Here is a 20,729-nt window from a genome sequence, read left to right on the forward strand (position 1 = left end):
ACATCTGTTGCCAAAGGCGATGAAAGGATCTGGATGGGACTCAGATTACGGGACATCTCAAACCCAAGTGCTCCTAATGGCAAAAATTAAACTCCTTCAGCTCAATGTTGTCAACAGGACAGACTGATGAAAAGGTCCTGTAGGTAAATCGGGAAGCCAAGACGATGAGGGATTTGAGGGCTGCGTAAGATTGCAAGAAAAATGAATTGTTCCTTGAGATATATTTCCTGCTCAGCTTCAAAAGATACATGTAGGATTGAAATTTAACTGTGTCTTCTTTGACGAATAGCTTTAGAGTGATTTTACTGAGCACACTGAAAGCTGTTCTAAGTGGTAAGATTTCTGTTCTTTCAAATAAAGATTTGATCTTATCAGGTGATGAGTACAGACCTGTAGACAACTGGTGGAAATAACACTTGCTATAAAGTTCTGTTCAGGAGACGAGAATTAAAAATCCTGAAAATTAAAAGAGCACTGATATCCACTTCTTAAGTACTTCTTACCATTTGTTTTGCATAAGATGGGTCACTGTAATCTGCCATTCCCTCTTCCGGGTTGATGTTCAATTTGTCACGCAGTGGAGTTCTACCAGGAGTTGTACCAACCACAGGTTTAGGAGTTAGTCCTCCACGTGGAGTTAAGCCTTCTGGTCCATGAGAAGGCGTTCTAGAGGAAGTGCAGATACAGTATTTTATTTTTTCCCCAAAAAGCTCTACTTGCAAAAGTCTGAATGCTGCAAAAGTTATATAAATACTGTTAATAAATTCAATCTAGATTTTTCTCTTGGGAGGCAGTGAAACCATAATATGCAATTAGATGAATCCAAAAAATCAATTGTTTAAATCTGCCAAGGTGTAACCAAGTACCTGTCAAACTGAAATCTAGGCACATCATTATGTTAAGAGAAGTTTCAGGAACTACATCAACACAAACTCCCACTGTTACTTTTGAGAAAAGAGATTATCTAGTCACCAGGCACTATTCTGGGATACAGTAATCAGGATTTAATTGCAAGCTCTGATTTCCCTACCACCTGTGGCAAGTCATTCACTCTGAATTCATCTGGCTTAACAGCTGTCCCACCTTACAACTGAATGAATCACTCTGAAGATGGCTCTATGCTCTCACTGATTATTGAAGGAGTAATTACATTACAATAATTACTTTTAAGCATCTAAGGTTAGGCAAGATGGATTAAGTCTTAGATTTTGTGGGCCTCAGTTGCTTCTCTTCTAGACTGGGAAGAAATATTGTTCTCTATCCCAACAACTTACTACATGAAAGGCGTGCAGACATTGTCTTGGATATAGTCACAAGTTTTCTGTTGCCAGCTTATAATGAGGTTTCACGTGATGATGATGATGATGATGATAATAATAATAATAATATTAAACTGGTAAGACATTGTTAAATGTCTCAAAGAAAACAAATTCAGGAAGGGGAAAAACTTTCAGAAAAAAGCCTACACTATGGTACTCATCTACACTTATGTAAACGTTTTCCAACAGCAATGGCAAGTATGTCTGCTGTAGAGAATAACCCTGGCAGAGACAGACTGGACAAGATGATTTAATACATCATTTCCGCTACCAGTTACTTGTAATTCCATAGTGCCAGTAAGATGCCATAATGGTGGACATACACCATTGTGTATGTGGCCTGACACACACTACTGGTCCGCTTTTAAGGGACACAACAGTGCCTTACTTACTGGGTATGCCTGTGAGAGGCAAGTGATACTTTCATCTTGCTTGAGGTTGTTCACAGGTTTTTACGAATTCTCATTTAGTATAACAAATATAAGCAATAACATTTGTAGGATGACACCCACAAAAAATGGCAAAATGAATTTTTATGTTTTCGAATTAATGTTTTGTAGGATACATTTACTTTGTTGATTACACTAGTAGACAAAGTTTCATGCTGAGTTCCCAGATGAAACAATTTTCAAGTAAGCAGGCTGTTTTTTTCTAGTTGTCTCAGTTCCATGCAGTGTTTAAAACCATATTACAATTTTCAACCTAATACATTTTAAGAAAATTTTTATAACCAGGATATGAAAAAACCCAAACAAAACACCTAATGCAAGGCAAGAACTTCCATAAAAAATCAAAAAATTGCATCAAAAAATTGCAAATTTCATACCGTCATAGGAAAAAAAGGTGTATTTAAAGTAACTATTTGCTCTTTTGGCCTAAATAATAAGATGATGGCTCTGCTTTACTACTCTACCTCCTTAAGAAGTTATGGCTTCCCTTTATTTATTTTTTAACCACTTAATGGATATTTTTTTTCCTCTCTGCTCAAGGTCTTGGATTTTCACACTGATAGAGCATTTCTGCAAGCAAGCCATGTTCATACATAGGTACTATATTTACACGTGCAAATCTGAACTTCAGAAACTAAAAAAACTACCACAAACAAACAAAAAAACCCAACCAAACAACAGAATTAGAATGTCTTTACATTTTTTAATATAAAATAACCGAAATGAACAGCCAGATCACTCCAGGCCAAACTCTACATTCATTCTGCACCGCACTGACGCCAATAGATCTCCAGAAAAGGATTTGTTTATGTAGATCTAATTAAAAGAGCAGGGTTTTGCACACAGCTTTTAAACAACAAAATAAAGCTGCTTTTGAAAAGCTGCCATAAAGGTCCTTTTTATTTCATTCTCCACTTTTCCTACTAGCATGATGCAAGTAAAATTAGAACCTAAGTCGAAAAAATTGACAAAGTGTACCAAGTGTAATATTTTTTAGCTGTATGGTATTTGACATTTGTGGGATATGTATTTATTCAGGACCCACCGTAAGAGTTAAACCAGCAATTCCATACTATTTAGATTGGCAATATAAGAAATATTTTATTTTAGATATATATGGCTTATAAAATATTTACTCCAGCTTTTCAAAAATTCAATGTGGGTTTGGCTAAGGGACCTCCCACACCTTCAACTCGGAGGTAATACTTTGGAAAGGCTAGGATCCACATACAGAACGATACTCCATCTTACTATTTATACTCCTGTATTACTTCAGTATAATTTACATTGCTCCAGACCACAGAAGACCTCATTTTGGACCAAAACTCCAGTGAGCTATACACTATACAAATATAGATGAGATGATGTGGCTGGAGCTTGTGAAAGACACAGAGAAGGAAAAAGTTCTACAAGGGCTTGAAATAAAAGCGAGTTAAAATTTATTTTGAAGGACTGATCATAACCTACTATTTCACACATTGCAATCCGCTCCCTCCACCCACATCCACTAGATACGTGCCCAGCCACACACCCATCAGAAAAAGAGCCCGCTTTACCTGAATGGTGTGGAAAGCACAGTGTTTGGAGTCTGAACAACCTGTTTCTGTGGTGTTACCCCCGAAAAGTCACTTTCATGCAAGGGAGTGTTAAGACCTCCTTTCAGGGGGGTATCGACATTTGTGAGAGCCATCAAATTCTGTGCTTCCTGTAAAACAGACAACACATGCAGTACATCACTAAGACTTTCAGAGTCACACTCTACTATGCACGTTTAACAGATTCACTAGCAGTAAGAACAGCTGAAGAGTTATTTGAATATCAATCAGTTTGTGGACAACGTTTAACGCTTCTTAACTTTAACTCCCATACACTGGTATTTACAAACCCTACTGTTCCACTGAAAGGGATTTTAATCTTCATTTCCAGTAAAATGTATTATAAATTGGAATTGCAAAAATGAGCGGATTACTTAATGTTTCAACTTCCCTCAGGCTGCGAGACTCCATAAACCTGCAAGATTTATTAGTGACTGAATACTCAAGTCATCCTAAGGATCCCGGTCTTCAGACGGAACAGCACACTTGCACTCTGAAATCCAACATCGATGAAGTTTATCCAAACTGCACTTCAAAAAGAATGTTCCAAAAGAGAGGGGCACTACTCAGACTTTTTGGTCCGTGACTCAATTAGAGCTTTTATGAATACCCCCCCTATTTTTTTTTATTTTCCCTTTTTACAATGAAGAATTAAGGCACTCTGAAAATGAGCTGAGATAATGAAACTGCTGCATATAGCAATTATCTTCACAGAAGACTACTAATCCATCTACAGAACTATGTATATACATAATACTGCGACATATGTGATGTCAGAGTACTCCATTTGAAGGTGAACATGACCATTCCTGCAACCACTGCACAGAAACTTAGGTCATGATCTGTAGAGCCAGGAACTTACTCTTTTCTCCTATCATGAAGCAAAAACTGTTGAAATACAGCTGATTATCAACATAGGGGTTTTTTTGTTTTGGGGTAGGGTTTTGGGGGTGGAGTTTTGTTTGTTTGTTTTACACACTAGCTGCACTGATTTCATTTAGCCATTTCCCCACACTCAACAAAACATTACCCAACACCACCACTTTTTGAAAGAACCCAGACACTTACACAATCAATATAACACAAATATAATTCAGAGGTTGCAAAGGCAGGTTTTTGAACATCTTTGTCTTAAGTGGTTTTAAGCCAATAAAGTGCTAGGAAAATATTCTTGCATCATTGCAGTTAATTACTTCTTGTTAACTGAAATAAAAACTGAACAGCAAAACGAAGTAGGAAACAACATAAAAGACATTGTTTTAAGGACATGAACACCATATACATCTGTGACACTGAGAGGTACCCAAGACAAGGGAGAATTATATAAGACACCAGGAGTTAATGCTAAAAGTTGCACGCAATATATAACACAAAAAAAAGTATCATAGTGTCTTGAAGCATCGTGACAACTGATGAGATAGAAGTGGATCTGCTTCTGTGCCTTTCAGTGTATCCTGGAGATCGTGTGTCAGTTCAAACCCCAGTACTGCACATAATCTAAGGAATGTTTCTATGGTACTTACACCTCCTATTCAGTTGACTGCTGCAGTAAAACTAAAAACCCATTCTGCACACGTATACTCTACCTGCAGGATCCTGTCTTGTGCTGCTGGAGTTTTGGGAGTCCTTAGCGCTATGCTGTTGTTGGTCACATTATATTCAGACAGAAGAGTGCTGGAAGCCGAGTTCGTAATTCCAGATTCCTCAGCGGTCTGGCGTGCAATCTCACTTGCCTGGCCTACTTTTACAACTTCTTCAAGTTCTGTATCAGATATCTTTAAAAGAGAAAATTCCAAGGCATAGTAAGATAAAATACAACCAGGAGATCCATGTGATAAAACAGAAATCATTGATTGGCATTGGCCTTATAAGTCCTTTATTGATCAATGAACAGCTTACCTGAGGAGCTGGAAGCACTAGTTTACTTCTTTTTTTAGTAAATTCTGACACTCCGCTGGTCTGTAGAATAGCTGAAGGCAAGTCTGACTCTTTTTTCCGTTTCATATGTTGTTTGTCTTTTTTGCGCTCTCTTCCCTCCCTTTCACTGTCATTATGGATAAAAGAATCATTTTAGAACACGTAGAACAACTACAAAGGAAAACAAACAAGCAAAGAGCAAAAGACCTGTACCCTAATCAAAAGGTGGATATAAAACGTGTTGCAGGAAGAGAGAACCATCTTGTGGTACAGAAGTTAAGTGACTAGATATGGTCTGCAGATCTTGCAGCAGAACCTACAACAAGGCAGTGTAATGCGTCTAAACTATGGAATTAGGCAACAGGTGGTTGCTTCAGCTACAATCAACAGCGTCACTGGAGCAAGAAAAAAATGTCAGTCCAAGAATTTAGACAGCAACAATCAGAGGATGTGAACAGTCCCTTTTTCTCCAGCAGCTGCTAAGGGAAGACCAACATTTTCTGTGGGATATGGGAACCAATTTCTCTTCAGTATTTAATAAAAATGGTATTTTCTTCAAACAGCAATGGAGTTAGCCTGTGAAACCACAGGCTTCAGTCTGAAGCTCCTGCCAGACCATCTGAACTAAGAGCCATACAGAAAGAATCAATTAGATCACAAGCTAATAAACCAAATCATATGTAGTACTGGACCTACAAGCAGTTGGCAGAAGTAGCGGGAAACACAATTGTACGATTAAATATGTACCACGCTGCTCATGATGAAGATGGGCATTTCATTTCTTAACTGCGTATTTTGGGGCTTTTTTTGGAGGAGGGGGAGAAATTAGGCGTTTACGGAAATTCTACTTAAGAACAATTCCATCAAAAGTAATACTACAACAAGTAAAATCTACTCCTATAAGCAATCTTAATAATGTTGTTACTTGGAGAAAGGACTGCAAATACACAAGCAAAGCTACTGCTAAAAGAAAATGAACCTCAAAACACTTAAGATTTCCACTTAAAGAGCAAGAATGTGCATGAGGAACTTTATTCCCATGGAAAAAGGGTCAACTAGACCTTTAAGAAAGATAAAAACTACAGGAGACTGAAAAGGCAGAAGCAACCTGCACTAGTATCTGTCCCACAGGAAATACAACTCCTGCCCACATTATATTTCAGACATTTCTAGGACTTCACACATATACATACATATATGGGGCTTTTTTCAAATCTACTGTTCCCTCCTTAGCATAACACACACTTACGATCTTAATTCTCCATCCAGGTCTTGCTGACGTAGCTTCCTGAAATCTGCATCCAGGGACTGGTAGTTTTCCTCTGATGTATCATAAAAACCAGGGGCAGGCTTCTTTTCAAATGGGATTTCTGCATTATAATCCACACCTCTCTTCTTTTTTCTTTTCTTCTGGATCTCAATTCCAGCAGCCCGAAGTTCTCGTCTTTTCTGGAGAGCAGCAAGCCGTCTAAAGAAACAGTAACACTACGTGATTTAAAGCGCATACCTGTAGGTGGCTCCTGTATCCTAAGGTCTGGTACTACTTGAATCGGTTGCTGCTGAGATAGGGCTGCACACATTCATACAAGAAAAAAGCTCTTGTCACAAATGACTATCACAAAGTCTGATTCTGCAATGACTTAAGGCTATGCCTGACTTGATGCATTGTAAATGCTGCAGTCAACAAAAGCAGTCCCAGTGTATGAAACTAAGCATAAGCTTACCTAGCTTCTTCCAGCTGCTTCTCTCTTGCTTTTCTTTTGGCCTTCTTGCCCTGCGTATTAGCCAGACGAGCTCTAGCTTCAGACAGCATTTCAAGTTCATCTACAATAGTACAGATAAATACAGCTATGAACTTGCACTTAACAATGGGAATAAGGGAAAAAGTGACATTAAGATCAGAAAGCAATCTTTAAAAGCTGAATAAATCAATGTTTTCACAGGCATTCTGCATGATCACTGAACTAGTTTTCTCCAACTTGCTCCAATATATTTTCTAAATCATTGGCCAGATGAAATGAAGACTTTAAGAAAAAAAAGCCTAATGTTGAAAATGATTCAACTTAATATATTTTCTAAATCATTGGCCAGATGATTGATGATTGGCCAAATGAAGACTTTAAGAAAAAAATGCCTGATGTGGAAAATAATTCAGGTAATTTCTACAGCAAATCAAAATATCCACAGAAACAAGCAAACTGACCACACTAATGAAATTTTAATTTCATTTACATCTTCATCTGAGAGTACTATATTAGAAAACTTGTTAGTTTCATTTACATCCAGACCCAAGAATGCTGTATTTGTGAACCTGTGACTGTTCAAAAACACCACTGGTCCACTCATGGGATTTTAGCAATGTTCATTTTTTAGTTCATAACATTGCTATGTGCAAGGAAAAAAGCCATGTAGTCCTCCTGTGCTTCAGCAGGGATTCATCTGGGAGGTATGAGCTGATGGAAAAAGATAAAGATACAGAAATAAGAATGCAAACAAGCAAAGCAGCTGTCAAAGCAAAGAACAGTCTGTCACGGCAAGAGATGACAAAAACTGATGAGAAGGCAGGAAACACACCAAAAAAAGGAAAAGAAAACCAGAAAAATATAACTGACTGGCCAGATACAGAAATAAGACAAAGGCTGCAAGAAAAAATTATCTGGAGAGGGAAGAAAAAAAAGACAAAAGAAACCCAGGGTATGGAGGCTGTGCTAAGAGGGGGCAAAAAAAAAAAAAGAGAGATCAGATTTCTGTCAAAAATGGTAAAAAACCTCCTATCTTACCTTCATCCATGTCAATAGGATCTGGCCTGGCTGGTTTGGTTTCTGGATTTGGATCAATTTCTCCAGGTTTAAGCTTCCGAGGATCATCAGCAGTTTCTTCCTCATTGTCTCTCTGAGCAGCTTTGTCCCTAAAAACACATTGTATGTGTATCACAACTGGCTCTTTGTCCCCAAAGACTGATCAAAAAAGTAACCTTGTACTATGCACCATACATAAAGTTACACAATTACTGCAGAGAAGATTCTTGAACGTGGTACAGTTACATAAGATTAAGTTAGACAAGAGAAAGAAGCCAACATAGTATTATATTAAAACAATAAAATATTATATAAAATACAATATTGACAAAGCTAATAGTAGAGAACTGTCCTTGGGTAATCCTTAACAGTAAGGGCAAAAATTCAAGCAGTGTAACAAAACAATCAAGAGTTTCCCATTATGCTTTTATACTCAACCAATAACACCAGAATTAAGAAAGCTCACAAGGGAAAACAGCACTTTCCTTCTCTTCTCATGGCCTAAAGAAACCCTGTGTAGCATACAGAGGTGACACATGACAACTTGTGTTTTATGTTTTTCTTTTTTCTTTTCTCTCACACACTCACTCGTGCTTATCAGCGAGTCAAAAAAATACCCAGATAAACATGAAATGGAAGCCCATAAAATGCATCAATCTTGACACTCCTCTAGCCAAAATGACTAGAAGCAAGAAAATATACACCTATCTCTATTCAAGCCTGCTCTCCCAGGTTTCAGGAGCTGCTTCTTTCAAGCTAGACACATCAACTGGAAAGAAACGGTCCTTAAGGACTTGCTTACAAAAAGACTTGGTCAATCTGAAACCACCATACTTCAGCACCATGGGATAAAGGAACGACACATTGATACAACAAACTGCAGATTTTCCTGGTATGCGCCTCTAGCAAAAGAGTAACTTACAGCAGAAATTCATAGTGTTCCAAACACTGTGCAGCAGTTCTCCCAATAATTGGGGCAATGGTTCTCCACTGGGTTGGCATTAGCTTGGCCAGGTGCAACAGTTTCTCCTCTTCTTCCCGTGACCACTCTGTCTTTTTGATGCTTGGGTCTAGCCATTCATACCTGTTGAAAAGTGAAAAAATTAAGGACAACAGAACCAAGTTATCCATCGACAACAGTGCCAAGCTATCCATTGATTTGTCTTGAATTAAATCAGAGCAGTATTTACCCAAATTATCACAAGGAGATTTCAAAATCTTGTCATGCAAATTTCATACAAGTTTTTTCTGTACAAAAGGATATTACTCCAGAGTATTTTTATGACATACATATTTGAGCTTTAAAACGTATTCTATATCCACCACTTTTCATACAGATATTGCCTCCTCGTCCTTTCCCTTCTCTACTCTGGCAAAGTAAGGAGTCACAAAATTAATCCAGAAAAAGAAAAGTAAAAATCGCAATAACCAAAGTTACCAGAAATGGTGGATTTGTTTGGTCTGGATCCTTCAGCAGTTACCTTACTAATCTTTAACTGTGCCAGTACTTTACACAGAAGTATTCTAATAAATATGTGCAGTTCAGTACTTGAGAAACTAAGTCCGATTCTGAAATAGATTCATACTACATGTATTTGCATTAGTTTTAAGCTTCTATTTTTTTTATATAAACTGAAATTTCACAGCCCAAACATTTATCCTTAAGTCAAACTCTCATAATTAGAAAGTTATCTGTAAGAGAGATTAGTATCTTACAAATTTACTTCATTGGAAGTACTCATTTTTATTAAAAATGTGTAAATGCGGTAAAAATTTTAAGTGATCTTACATTTGCTGACACTGCAGTCACTGGCAAAGAAAACATTTTGCTACTTTTGTTCAATTCCTTTCAAGCAACAGGAATTTGAAATATCCACAATAGCAGAAATGAAACAATCTTAAAACTATTGTTTCTCTGTGGACATAAATTAATCTGTGGTAACTTCCAAATTCCCACTAATTATGAATTTTATATTCCCAGACATGGCATTTCTCACTTACCATCTGGCTTTGCACTGCTTTGCTGATTTTCTATGCAATAAAGAAGCAATACGAGACCACTGGTTTTTGCCATATTTCATCACAGCTGCTTTCAGAATTTCATCCTTAAAAAAAAACAAAAACAAACGAAACTGTTATGGATCACAAAAGAGAAAGTTTGAGCTCAAGCAGAAGACAGCGTGGTAGATTTCATCTAATGGGCTGACCCAGTGGAAACAGCACAGCACTGCTGCTTCTTCTCCACATTTCATTCTCAAAATGAATGAGGATTTGTATTTCAAAGGCCAATGAAATCAATAAAAATTAAATGAAAAAGATAAGTGATTATTATTGTGGCCTATTTCACAAACCTGGCAGAACTTCCAAAACAATGCCTTTCAATGCTCTCTAATGCATGGTTTTTAAGCGTTCTCTATGTCTTCCTTGAAGAACAGCAATAAAGAGGTAGGGAAGTGTTGGTCTGGTAACAATACAACATTTGGAAAAATTAAATAAAACCAACAGATACCTCTGGATGGCTTGTTTTAAATAATACCATAAAGTTATCCTTTTTTTTTGATTTTTTTTTCCATATTTTAATGAAAACAGAATATTTACCTATCAAAGGAATATGCTGTTAAAAAAAATTATCACAAAAATAAAGGAACTTTATACTAAGTTTTTCTTTAACAAGTAAATCTCAAAATAAATCTCTTTTAATGTTCAGAATGTAACATCCAAAAGTGCTGATCCCAAAGCTTATAAAATTGGGGGGGAAAAAATGTAATGGATTCAGCTTGGGAGCCAGGTTGTTCATATACATCAAAGTGTGCACTGAGATTTGATCAAAAGCTAGAAGTCCTATCAATTGTCTGTCAATCCACTCACCAATCCCTCTCTCTCCTCCCCCCACATAAATGGGTTCATTATTTCTGGTTTACCCACAGGTCAGAAAGTGGTATTTTAAATGCATCAAAGCTATTCTTGCAGCCTTGTCAACCACAGATGTTCCTCTTCTGTATCCAATAAGTACTTGTAGCTGTGTACAGAATCTGTTCAGCTGCACCATGCAGATGCCAGTCATCAAGGACAGATACTCTGTCTAGCACAGGCATCCCTCAGCGCACACAGCAGCTTTAAGTCTAAGCTGATGATGAGCTCTGGCTTCAGCTGCTTCAGGAAACAATTAATGTAACTTCTATTAAAAATAAATAATAAATCCTCTCTTGTTTTTTAAAATAAACCTGGTGTTATATGGCATACAGTAGCCATACTGATGACGTTAGCAGGCTTTTTTGCAAGTAATCGGTCATTTTCTTAATGACCCGATATCAACTGGTTCCACTTTCTGTAATTTTAATGTTGTATGTATAATCAAAATGTTAATCAAAAAAACAGCACCAGGGAGAACTATTTCATCTCTGGTACACAAAAATAGGTGAAACAATGATCTGTTTAACCCACTGCTTTTTCTCTTAACAGTCACCAAAAGTAGTCCGTTATGGAAGGTCATAGGAATAGGGTAAGCATACAGTGGTCCTTCCTATTCTCTGCTGACCTCCCATTTAGCTGCCTCCTGGCACATAGCTGATATGTCACAAGTGGTTAAAAGCACATGCAGTGTATTTCCCAGCACACAGTATATTCATCTTCCATTAATTCTTCTCACTGCTTTTTGGAACTATGTACATGCCTAGTGCCCACACTATGTAGTGGCAGAGTTCTGGATTTAACAGTCTCGGGTATCTCCATTTGCTTTAAACATGCCATCTAATAAAACCGATATCCTTGATTTCTCGTGTTATTATTTTCCCTTTTCACGATCACTTGCAGTTCTGAAAGCACGTGATGGCAAAAATGGGAGAGAGAGGTGGGGTTTTTCGCTCTTTCTTGAACAGCACATGAATTTCTGTGTACAAAACACTTCGGGCTGCAGAGGAAGAGCCCACACCCATCTTCACCATTTCCACATTTGGAATGGTCTTCAAGGGCAAGAGATTCCAGCTCCCTCATACTCCTAGAGAATAAGAACCCTGCCTATGCAGTGTAAGACACACTCCAGCCTCCAAAAGGGACATCTCCGAGGACAACCCGGCCCAGGTATCCCCTCCAGCTGCTTTGGATGGTTTCTCCAGGGGGCAGGGACAGGCCACACGCATGGCTGAGCACCCTGTCCTCCCCAACGCGCAGCCTTCAGGCGAAACGACACCGACTTGACCTCTGCCCACTCGGCCAGGGGCGGGGAGGAAGGCCCCGGCTGCTGAGGAATCAAGCCCACTAGAGCCACAGCGCCGGCAGACGCCTAACGCTCTACGTCCCTGCTACTGAGGGCCCAGGAAGACCCCAACCTCCCCGCACCGTTACAAGGCGCCCCCCGACACGAACCCCCCGCGCATGCGCACCGCCACCCCTCCGGCGCCTGCGCACTAGCGCAGGACCCCCCCACCACAGCCGCTGCGGGCCCAGCCCTTGGGGGGGTGGGGGATTAAAGCGAGCAGAGCCCTACCTCGGTGTTCCGCCACACGCCGCCTTTAATCATAATCCGCGGCATCTTGGCGGCGAGGGGGCTCGAAGTCCGGCGGAGAGAAAGCGGAGAAGGGAAGGAACCGCCGCTCGCCTCAGCGGGGCCGGCCCGGAGCCCGCGCAAGCGCCCTCCGCCGGAGAGGCGCGCGCTCTGCGCAGGCGCACGGGGCGGGTGCTCTGCGCATGCGCAGCCTCCGAGGCGCTGCGGACGGGAAGGCGCTCTGCGCTAGCGCCCCCTCTGGGCTGGAGGTGCGCACGACGGAGCCGCCCGCGCCGGCGGCGAAACGGTTCAGTGACGTCTTAAATTGTGTCACATTCGCCAACGGACAGAAACGGGGAAGGAAGGGGGACAGCACAAGAAAATCAGATTTTACCAATGTTACATTTACAGTGTGTTTTGTTAATTTGAGAAAAAACGTGCATTTACATGGATGCACTGCAGCCCAAATGAAAATTGAGGTCATAACATATGGTAAAATAATAAAAAAAAAGTTGTATTTCCTTCCTTGTATTGTAGATAAATCTGGTTGGTGGCTAACCGTATTGCAGCATGGCCTCATTCACCTATATTAATTTACTTCACCCCGTGTTTAACATTTATTCACTTATTTAGCAGATGCGTAGCACATAAAATGACACCTATTTGCTCAAGTTGGTTGTCATTCGTGTGATTTCCTATTACACTTTACTGTTTTGTCCAAATTCAAGATGTGTTCGTAAAGAAAATTCAGCAGGTGTTTTTGGCTGAAATAGAAAACTTCATAGCGTGATTGAGGAAAGGCTTTGATTTTTGTTAAAACTCTGCAAGACTAGAAAATATTACACATTTAGCGAGCAAAAAAAAATATGAAGAACAGCCTGTGTCCTTATTTTAAAATGAGCATGCCTTTACATCTAAATTTCTCTGACTTGGCAGACTGAGAATCACTTCCAATCCCCAAAAGTGCAGTGCACTGCGTAAGGAACAGAGGGGAACCTCATGAGTCATGAAACACTTTATTTATTTTTATTAGAGGCAACCATATGGAATAATTATTTTTACAAACTCATCAAGCTCCATGTGAAAATATCTCCTGTTCTTACTTACAACTAAAAGAAACTTCTGTTGTTTACAAACTCTTTTAAAAATTTCCTTCAATGAATTTATCCCCCTTAAACTGGGCTCCCTTCTCCATCATTGCACACCATACTTTCAAACAATCATTCTCTATCAGATTTAGCTTTCCTAGTCTCATCTGATCTATAGGCTTACAATTCTCTTCACCATTTTTGCTTCCTCTTCGTACCTGCTCTTTTGAATTTTTCTTCAAATAAATGGTCAGATTCGTACAGTAACGCAGGTAAAAATTCCTCCACCCTGGTATAACAGTGTTAATATTTCGCAGAAATGCTTTTCTTTATTCGTATCAGGATAACGTTCTTCTTTCTCACAGCTGTATCAGGTGTTAGCTCAATCATTCTAAGATCCGAATCACTCATTCCCAAATGGTGACTCCCCAACTTGCAGTAAAAACACCTGTAACCACCAGGGTTCAGAGTCACAGATATTTACGTTTCTGATTTTACTGCAACTACGAAGAACTAGATCACTGAAATACCTCTGCTGATCTGGCCTTAAATACACGCATCTACTCACGAGTTTCAATCCACTCTTGGAAAATTGCGCTCCGAGTCACCGACTGGCTGCAGGACTTCTGGAGGCCATCTGGTCCAAACCCCTGCTCAAGCAGGGCCACCCAGAGCTGGTTGCCCAGGACCACGTCCAGATGGCTTTTGAATATCTCCAAAGAAGGAGACTCCACCACTTCTCCGGGCAACCATTTCCAACCTGTCTCCTACGTTACCAGAAAGCCCCTGCAAGATATTAACTATATTTATAAAGAAAAGCATACATTTGAGAGCAGTAAAAAAAGCAGCGGTAGTTTCATGTTTCCATTCTCTAAATTAAGCTATAGGTTTACTCTGCTGCTTCACGGACTGAACTGTAACGTTAAGGGACAGTTAGCACCAGCCCTTGGCCGTTGTCTTCCCTCACACAAGAGGGTAACACCGCTGTTATCAATACCACTGCACATATTACAGTCAGCAACACCCACACAGAGTTTCTAGCACTGTATAACTCTGTAAAACAAGCAAAGATTTGTCTAGATTTGAATATATAATGGAAGAAGCATTCATCTGTCTTCACCATACCAGGTAAAAATTGCCGTTTGGCACAAGTGGTCCTTATACGTGGTATTTTAGATGCACAGTAAAGATCTTTAACAAAATAAATTTTATATTTCAAGACACTGCTAAGGTTTTCAATGTAACTAAGTAGTATTTGCAATATATCTGCAAGTGGTTAAATTAACAGATGTTCTTTGAAAATTATTGTCTATTTTAAGAAACAAAGAGCATAGTCACTACCAGCCTGAGAAAAGGTAAGGCATTTCATACTAGATTAACATTAGACATTTACATAAAATTGAAGATTAATTTAAGGATTCTCAGTATCATAAAATATCTGATTAAGGACATCACTATTTCTGTCAGACTACTCAAAGAATTATCAAAAGTACAGACAAGATAACTGCCTAATAAACCTTATATATACACACATACAGAAAACATTTTCATGTCCCAATTATCCAGTGAGGACACGAATCTTTTGTTTCTGCAATTTTGTGAGATACTATTTTTTTACTTTTGCAATACTTGCAAGAGAACCTGGGAGTCGGGAATGCAACTTTCAGCAGATTGGAGGTAGCATTAAGCCTCCAAACACATTGACAATTTTCAAATGAAAAGTTACTACTATACAATATAATGTGTGCTTCCTTCCCTCCCTTTAAACATTCTTTCAGTTAGACAAGAGTTTTTTTAATTCATTTTTTACAAGAAAATAAGTGGCACAAAATAACTCTTTAAACTGATGAACATTGGCCAAATTATAACTGACCTCATGGTATTAAGAAGTTACTCAGGCACGAAAAGTGCCTTCAGGATCCTCTTTAGCACAGCCTGTGCTAGAACTGAAGCTCTCAGAAGAACCTGGAGCAAACCAGCACCCCAAGTTTCACTCTCTGACCCAAAACCCTGGATGTATCCATTACCAGCCATCAGTCTGCAGACAGCGGGGGAACGTAAAGCAATGAACAAATTCAGGACATGCAAACCTCTCCGGAACCGAGTGCCAACTTGCAATTCCCAAGCTTACACTCCAAGCTTATGTTGCCGCTTATGCTTTTCCAGAAGTTTTTTGGTAGGCAGCGTCACATTACACATTCCACACTTGTACTTTTTTGTGTGTGTTCTTATGTGCTTTTGGAAAGCACGTTTATCTAACGTAGAAAATTTACACCTTCTGCAGTGCAACTTTAGATGAGTCAGTAAGTGGCGCTTCAGGTGGCTAGATGTGCGGAAAGCAACAGCGCACTGACTGCACTTGAACGGCTTCTCCCCTGTATGAATTCTCAAGTGTGGCTTCAAGTTTCCATTGTGGGCTGTGGAATAGCCGCACTCTTCACACGTATATGTTTTGACAGGTAGCTGCTTTTGTTCGTAGAGACAGCCAGGAGATGAGCTTTCCTCACAAGAGTGCGAAGCCAGGTGCTGTTTCAAGGACAGCCATTTGCTTGTCGAATAGTCACAGTTCCTGCACTTGAGATGCTCCATATTAAAATGCGTGACCCTGTGTCTTTTCAGGTGACTGGAAGTACGAAACTTCTTCTGACAAACACCGCAGCTGTAAGGTTTCTCACCTGTGTGAGTTCTTACATGTAGTTCAAGGTTGCTTAAAACATAAGTAGTGTAGTCGCACTCTGCACACCGATAGAATCGTGGCTGACTTTCTGCTACCAAATCATTTTCTTTGCCCCTCTGGACATCTGGCTGTACTCCACAGACTTCCGAACCAAGCAAGGAATGGATGCTGTCTGAATCTTCCAAGGAACGAAAATCTCTTTCTGGACACATGCTGACATGCATTTCATGATGCAATTCAAGATTCTCTAAAGGGCTATCTGCATAGAGGCAATGGCCAAACTCATATCCATTCTTCACGTGAACAAGGCTGTGTTTCTGCAAATGGTTTGATGTTTTAAATGTCTTATTGCATTCTTTACACACAAATGGTCTTTCATCTGTATGTATTTTTAGATGCAGCTTAAAGTCGCTATGAACAGCGGTAACGTAATTGCAGTGTTGGCACTTGTACATTTTGAACGTAGACAAATTGGAAGGCCACGTATTCTTTAAGTTTTCCACAAATTTATGATATGCATCATCATCTTCAACTTGTGAATGAGAGGCCCTGGAGTTGAAGAGACATTCCTCTTTGCAAACGACACTGTCCATTTTGTATGAATTCGGAGAAACTTCTGATCTATTCCCAATAATAGGTAAGCTGTTGCTTCCACTGTTTTCAGGCAATTTCTTTCCAGAGCACATTTTCTTATTGTCCTGCACATCACCTGCATGCTCAAAGTCTACTTCGGAAGCCAGCATTCCCCCACTGAAATCAGTTTCTTTACCAGAAAGAGACAGAGAAACACGGTCCTGGGAAACACTGTCAACTTTGCATATTTTGCTTTTATGATATTCATTGCTCTGATTCGTATAACCGTTAGCAGTAGCCTTAAACCGTTCATGAAATTTCTTATGATAGCTGAGATGTCCTCTAGTGTAAAACACTATGTTACACTCATCGCACGTATAATTCTTTAAAGGTCTTCGAGTTCTCTTTCTTCCATTTACGAAATCGAGTTGCTGCCCTTGCAACGTTTCTTTGCCTTCATGTAATCTTCTGTGCCTCTCTAACCCAGTGGTGCTTGTGAATGCTGACTGGCAGAACTCACAGGAATATGGTTTAGCCCCTGTGTGTAGGTAGCTATGCCTTACCATGCTTGCAAAATATAACGAAAAAAAGGTGCAAAACCTGCACTGGTACAGCTTATACCCAGCATGCCAGTACATGTGATTTAACAGAAAGGATAAGCTAACGCAGGAGTAATCACACTGAGGACACTGGTAAGGTGGTCTCTCTTTATGTCCCTTCATGTGATGAATAAAAATCCTAGGATTTGATGAAGCAAAGAAACAAATTTTGCAGGAAAAATTAACTGGCACACCCAGAGGTGTAAAGTCCCTTTCAATCTTGATGAAAAATTTCTCATATCTACTTTCTTTTTTCTTGGTCTCAGATTTTCTTTCTTGAGATCTTCTCTGCCTAACTTTTCTTGCATTTATTCTGTTTTTTCTTGCCTTTTGTAACCTAGTCATTTTCTTATGAAATTTAAGGTGATTCTTAAGGTTGACAGAAAAGAAAAAGGTTCTTTTACAAAAGCAGCATTTATGTATTTTCTTATCTTTATGAGCTGAATAAACATGTCTCTTTAGATGTGCACTGCATTTATATACAGAACTACAAAACCTGCACTTCAATCTTTCATGCTTATTTATAGAACAAGATGCTTTAGAAAGGGGTTTGATGGTCCAACAATTATTTAGCCATGCTAAACCTTCTTGCTGGCTTTGGAATTCTTTTGTGCTTGCATGAGGAGAAACAACTTTTTGTTGCCGATATCTTTTTTTAGGAAATGGTGTTAATGTCTTATAAATATGCTCTCCAGTAGTATTTGATTCAGCAGAAGTGGAAGCGTTCATCTCCGTTTTCCCTACATCTTTTAGCAATTCTTCTGAAGTAGAACATCCATTAAGAACTGGAGCAGAACAATTATAGGCAAATTTTGGTTCTTCTTCCAAGCCATGTTCCAAAAGAGAACTCAGAGTTTCATCTTCAGATGTGCTTCTCTTTCTTTTTCTGTTCTTAGCTTCATTATCTCCACTCTTTGAAGAATCAGGATCTACAGGGGGATAAAAAGTCACATGCATGACATTTCATACTATCACCAATGTTCATGATTAATTGGTAGTAATAATCCCAAATTGTCTAACGATTTGCTGGCTTGTCACGCCTTTCGCTTCCTTAACATTTTCCTGTCTCCACTTCTTTCCTAATATCTCTCTCCATGATTCCCCCCCTCCCTTAAAAAAATGTTTTAAGAGAAGAAATCCTAGTTAGGAGCCTCCTTCGTTCCACTTCCTCTTTTCACTCAAAGCTCTGAATTTCACAAGACAACACTGCATCCCCTACAGTTTTTAATGAAATAGTTTTATGCCAGAATTCCTATGAAGGTACTGTCACCAAACTTTGCGAGGGCTCCATTCTCACAAGTATGGTGCTCCTTCTGCTGTCTTCTGTCTGTTAGAAGGGAAAGTACTCTTAGTGCTTCTCTACATGTTTCTTCCTGAAGGATTTACATCTGCTATAAGGAATGGTGGAGTTTAAACCTAAATTATGCCTCTCCCAGTCTCTGTTTATATTGATGACAGTTACTGCCTGTTGGTTTTCTCTCCCTAGTATCTCTAATGAGGAGAAAAAAAACCTTTAACCTAAGTTTTTATTTTCAGATTCTTTTCCCTAATGAAAGGCCACGCTTTGGCAAACTGCAGCAGAATGAAACAGTACCAATTTATTGTAGTTTCACTATTTTTCACAGGAGTCTGTGGAAGAACTAAGCATACTCCAACCAATATTCTCTTTCTGGTGCATACGATATTAATCTTTATTGAAATGCTAAAATAAACAGGTTTGGCATTCTTCCTATACACTTTCCTACCTATTTCAAAAACTTGATATTTACCAGATTTCTTAAACTCTTGCACTACTCTTATTAACAAGTTACCTTCCATTTCAACAATTGTCTCCATCTCCTTGTGGATTTCTGGTTGTTTCTCTTGACTGCCATCAGGAAGAACACTTGCAACACTGACAAGTTCCTCTTCATGTTTGGATATCGCTGCCGATGTCAACTGTTTGCTTGTCTTGACGGTATCATCTCTACCCTCACTGCCAGCAGAGGAGAGGAGAGGAGGAATCTTCTGAAAGCCATCATCACTGTCACATTCTTTTCTGTCACTGGTTTTCTTTACCTCTGTAAGCTCTGTTTTGCAAGATGATGCAGGCAACACATAATTTTGACTACATTTATCTGTGCCTGCATCACACTGATCGCTTAAAGGTGATTTTGATCTCTCGACAACCCTTTTTTCTTCAGAGTATTTCATACTATTATCCTTATTTGAAGCAGTCTTGTTTTCTTCCCAAATGCTTAAACTGTTACTGTCATTTGAAGGTGTCACATTGCTTTTTAGGAAAATGCTATTGTTTAAGTTGACCTCCGGCTCATCCTCCTTCAACTCGGGAACCGCCGCTGCCTGCTCCTCAGCGTCCTCTTGGAGAAAATCATCATCGCTCAGCACAAAGACAGTGATCGGGAGAACAATTTCAAAGACATCCGACTCTGAGGACAGAAAACTAAACTATTAATACTATTTCCAAAATACCTGAAGGAATCGCGTGCCACCGCCCCCCCCCGGCTGGGCTCACGCGCCGACCAGTGCGCATGCGCACGCCGCCGCACTGGCCCCGCCCACCGCGGGATGGCGGGTGAGCCGCCCCCCCCCCCCCCCCCCGCCGGGATGGCGGGTGAGCCGCCCCCCCCCCACCGCCGTCCCTCTCGCCCCTCAGCCCCCCCACGGCCGGAGCCCCGCTGGGTCCCTACCGGAGAAACGGGCACCTACCGCTATCGTCCGCCGGCTCCGACCTCCCCTGCCCCACCGACATCTCCCGGCCCGGCCCTGCCCGCACCCGGCTGGCTCCGCGCTGTAATCAAACACCCGCACGCTCGGGGCCGCAGCGCCGTCACGCATGCGCCGACCTGGCGCGCATGCACACGGGGGCGTGGGGCGTGTGCACGGCTGCCGCCTCCTGATTGGAGAGAGCGGGGGGCGGGGCCTGGGAGGGGGGTGGGGCATCCGCCTCCCTGAGGTAACTGCGCGCGGCGGGGGGGTGGCCCTCGCTCCCTTGGGTGGCAGCGCGGTCGCTTTTAAGTGGTTTAAAAATGAGTTTAATCACCCATTAGCTGCACCAGAACGCCCCAGCCGTGGGCAGGGAGGGGCTTTCAAAAGCTCTGCAAAATCTATTCCCTTTTTCAGCAAAACAAAAAGATCATAGAATGGTTTGGGTTGGAAGGGACCTTTAAAGGCCATCCAGTCCATCCCCCCTGCAATGGGCAGGGACATCTACAACCAGATCAGGTTGCT

General features: G+C 40.3%; 2 protein-coding genes across 4 annotated transcripts in view; both read right to left on the minus strand.

Moving 5' to 3' along the window:
* CDC5L (cell division cycle 5 like) overlaps positions 1–12,742 on the minus strand; it is a 36,899-nt gene extending 24,157 nt beyond the window's left edge. For both annotated transcript variants that reach the window (XR_014227633.1, XM_082306585.1), the window contains exons 1-10: positions 12,565–12,742; positions 10,080–10,183; positions 9,001–9,162; positions 8,061–8,188; positions 7,005–7,104; positions 6,530–6,748; positions 5,263–5,407; positions 4,950–5,138; positions 3,325–3,473; positions 504–666 (exon numbers count right to left, since the gene is read on the minus strand). Coding sequence is in view for 1 of the 2 variants with exons in the window: in XM_082306585.1 (XP_082162711.1) it covers positions 504–666; positions 3,325–3,473; positions 4,950–5,138; positions 5,263–5,407; positions 6,530–6,748; positions 7,005–7,104; positions 8,061–8,188; positions 9,001–9,162; positions 10,080–10,183; positions 12,565–12,609 (1,404 nt within the window). In the remaining variant the exon portion in view is untranslated. The remainder of the gene's footprint in view (positions 1–503; positions 667–3,324; positions 3,474–4,949; positions 5,139–5,262; positions 5,408–6,529; positions 6,749–7,004; positions 7,105–8,060; positions 8,189–9,000; positions 9,163–10,079; positions 10,184–12,564) is intronic.
* An 857-nt stretch (positions 12,743–13,599) lies between these two features.
* LOC309587953 (uncharacterized protein) lies at positions 13,600–20,311 on the minus strand. 2 transcript variants are annotated; one of them, XR_014227635.1, is made up of 4 exons: positions 20,208–20,311; positions 19,310–19,927; positions 15,523–18,427; positions 13,600–14,435 (listed from the first exon to the last, which is right to left on the minus strand). XR_014227635.1 is itself a non-coding variant. In XM_082306589.1 (3 exons), the coding sequence occupies exons 1-3, from the start codon at positions 20,248–20,250 to the stop codon at positions 15,777–15,779; spliced, it is 3,312 nt and encodes a 1,103-aa protein (XP_082162715.1). In that variant the 5' UTR covers positions 20,251–20,311; the 3' UTR covers positions 13,600–15,776. The 2 variants fall into 2 exon arrangements, 1 of the variants encoding a protein (XP_082162715.1); XM_082306589.1 differs by having other exon boundaries at positions 13,600–18,427.
* Between the last annotated feature and the right edge of the window lie 418 nt (positions 20,312–20,729).

This window comes from Platalea leucorodia (assembly GCF_965183815.1).
Source record: "Platalea leucorodia genome assembly, chromosome: 3".
Classification (NCBI taxonomy): Eukaryota; Metazoa; Chordata; class Aves; order Pelecaniformes; family Threskiornithidae; genus Platalea; species Platalea leucorodia.